The sequence below is a fragment of the Haliotis rubra genome, unplaced genomic scaffold (assembly GCF_003918875.1).
Source record: "Haliotis rubra isolate DU_JTF1 unplaced genomic scaffold, ASM391887v1 Scf41, whole genome shotgun sequence".
Lineage (NCBI taxonomy): Eukaryota > Metazoa > Mollusca > Gastropoda > Lepetellida > Haliotidae > Haliotis > Haliotis rubra.
Window position 1 is genome coordinate 1918231 of NW_025767091.1, and position 2325 is coordinate 1920555.

Here is a 2325-nt window from a genome sequence, read left to right on the forward strand (position 1 = left end):
CAATCTGGAAACAAAATTCTTCCAGGGATGGGAATATGCCAACGTTTTCAAAACAGACATATCTGGAGAGCAAAACACTTGCCCCCTTCCTTCGTGAATTTTCATTTTATTGGTCGAGAATCATGAAATTCTCTGCGGGAGATTGGTAAAACCCTGGACCCATACCCAGATCTATAGACCCTGACAAGTGTCAAAAAGTAAATCTGTGTTGGAATGACATATATCAGGTTATCTCATGTTTCTTTCTTCGTTTGTATCTCGTCTTTCCATCTAGTTCCCCCAAACCTTACCCTGCCCCCCTTCCCCTCCCCCACTGCGGTACCGTAATCTGATCCGGCTCAGGATCTTAGATGGGTGATTGACACCTCTCACAGAACGGACTGGATTTACATGGCCCTACGAGCGAGCTGATTGGTTGACGGGAGCTATATACACGTTGGTTGGAACTGTGTGATTATATTCTGTCTTGTGCTATCATTCCTTCACTGCTTGAGAGGCTGTCGTTGTTGTACGCTTACGCTCACGTGGAGAAGGCTTATAGGTCAAATTCATCTTCTTTGCTGAAGAGTTCCACGAGTTTTTCTACCTCCACATAGAAGAGTCAAGTTTTTTAGGAGGCTGTCAAAATGGTTCCCGAGCAACAGACCGTTTTGCGACAGGATGGACTTAGTATGGAGTCTCAGACTCTTCACAAGGAGTTTAAGGAGTTTCCGGAGAAGGATTATTCTTTGAAAATTGAAACAGAGGATGACAGCGATGACATGGATGACAAGCGTCTCGGGAGAAAACGTATGTATGAATATGACAATGATTCCCTTCCTAACGCTAAGAAAGCTCGTTCCAAGAAGAGTCCCCAGACTCCTGAAGATTTGCAGACTCAGCGGTCTCTTGCCAATGTCCGAGAAAGGCAAAGGACACAGTCACTGAACGAAGCATTCTCGTCCCTCCGAAAAATTATCCCCACTCTACCGTCCGACAAATTGAGTAAGATCCAAACATTAAAACTTGCATCCAGATATATTGACTTTTTGTACCAAGTTTTGAGAAGTGAAGATGTCGATTCAAAGTTAGCAAGTAGCTGCTCATATGTTGCCCATGAAAGACTTAGCTATGCATTTTCTGTATGGCGAATGGAGGGGGCGTGGTCGGTTAACGGACATTGAAGCCGGACGCTGGAGTGACCATTAATCTCCGATCTCTACGAGGGAGAAATATAAGATCTCTACAAGATTTACCGGGGCATCTATTCCAAGGACAGGACGTTTCGATAATGACAATTCTTGAAACGGCCATGGAGATGACTGGAACTAAGAACAGACATTTGGAGATCTAAACCTCGAATACCGATCTCAAATTCATTCCAAGCCCTGCTGCGTGGAGCGAGTGTTTTGGAACTCGATACTCTGCTAATCTACTGCGACAGAGGACCTCGATGACAGAACACGCTATTGGTAAGATGCGAGGCACGAGGGCTCTGCTCTGGACTGGTCTGAAGGACATTTGTTTACACGTGACTATCACATAGTGACGTAACAGGTGATATTCCAGTTACGTGAGCATAATGAGATTTTGTTGACCTTTCTGTAACATCCCCAGAATGAAGGATGTTTTCAAAAGCGTTGTGTGAATGTGAATGATTGAAACTGACATGAAATGAACGCTGAAATCGCAAGATTTTGGAAGTGACAATTGTGCTGAAGTGGTGTTATGTGACAGTTCGTGAAACCGACTTTATGAAAGTGTTATGACACGATTCACATGAAATGTACGTAAATATGTACATGCAAATATGCTATACAGAGCGACTTGGAAATATTTGTGAATTTCCTCGTGACGATCAGCTGCCTCCCGAGAGTGTGTTAGATTCAGGACGGCGCTATCCAGAATGCGAGTTGTTGATAATATTAATTCTGATTTTAGTTGACAATCCTATTGTTTGTGCATTCCAAGTTATTGAGACTTTTGATAAACATGTGTGCAGTTATTTGGTGTTTTGTCTTATTTTAGTAAAGCTGTGTTAGCACAAAGGAACTTGTAAAGGGCGAGTTATATTTATTGCTTGTGTGGATCCCATTGGGTCAAAGTTCCTGTTATAAGAGACGTTTTATACACGCTGCGCGTACCGCCGGGTAGATAACTAGGCTGAGAAATTGTGTAATTAGTACCTAAAAGAATCGGATCAGTTTAAGATGTCTTTTAAAATACGAGGACCATTTTCCTTCATCCTAAATCGTTGACACTCTTGCAATGTGTCTGCTGCAGAATAATCCAACATCTGCATAGGTACGTTCTATAAATATTACATTTTATAACTATGAGAAATTT

The 2325-nt window shown here is 42.3% G+C and overlaps 1 protein-coding gene across 1 annotated transcript; it reads left to right on the plus strand.

Moving 5' to 3' along the window:
• The first annotated feature begins 474 nt into the window (after positions 1-474).
• LOC124287991 (twist-related protein 2-like) lies at positions 475-1984 on the plus strand. Its single transcript, XM_046724499.1, has one exon. It carries the CDS (start codon positions 627-629, stop codon positions 1161-1163), a length of 537 nt encoding a protein of 178 aa, XP_046580455.1. The 5' UTR covers positions 475-626; the 3' UTR covers positions 1164-1984.
• The last annotated feature ends 341 nt before the right edge of the window (positions 1985-2325 follow it).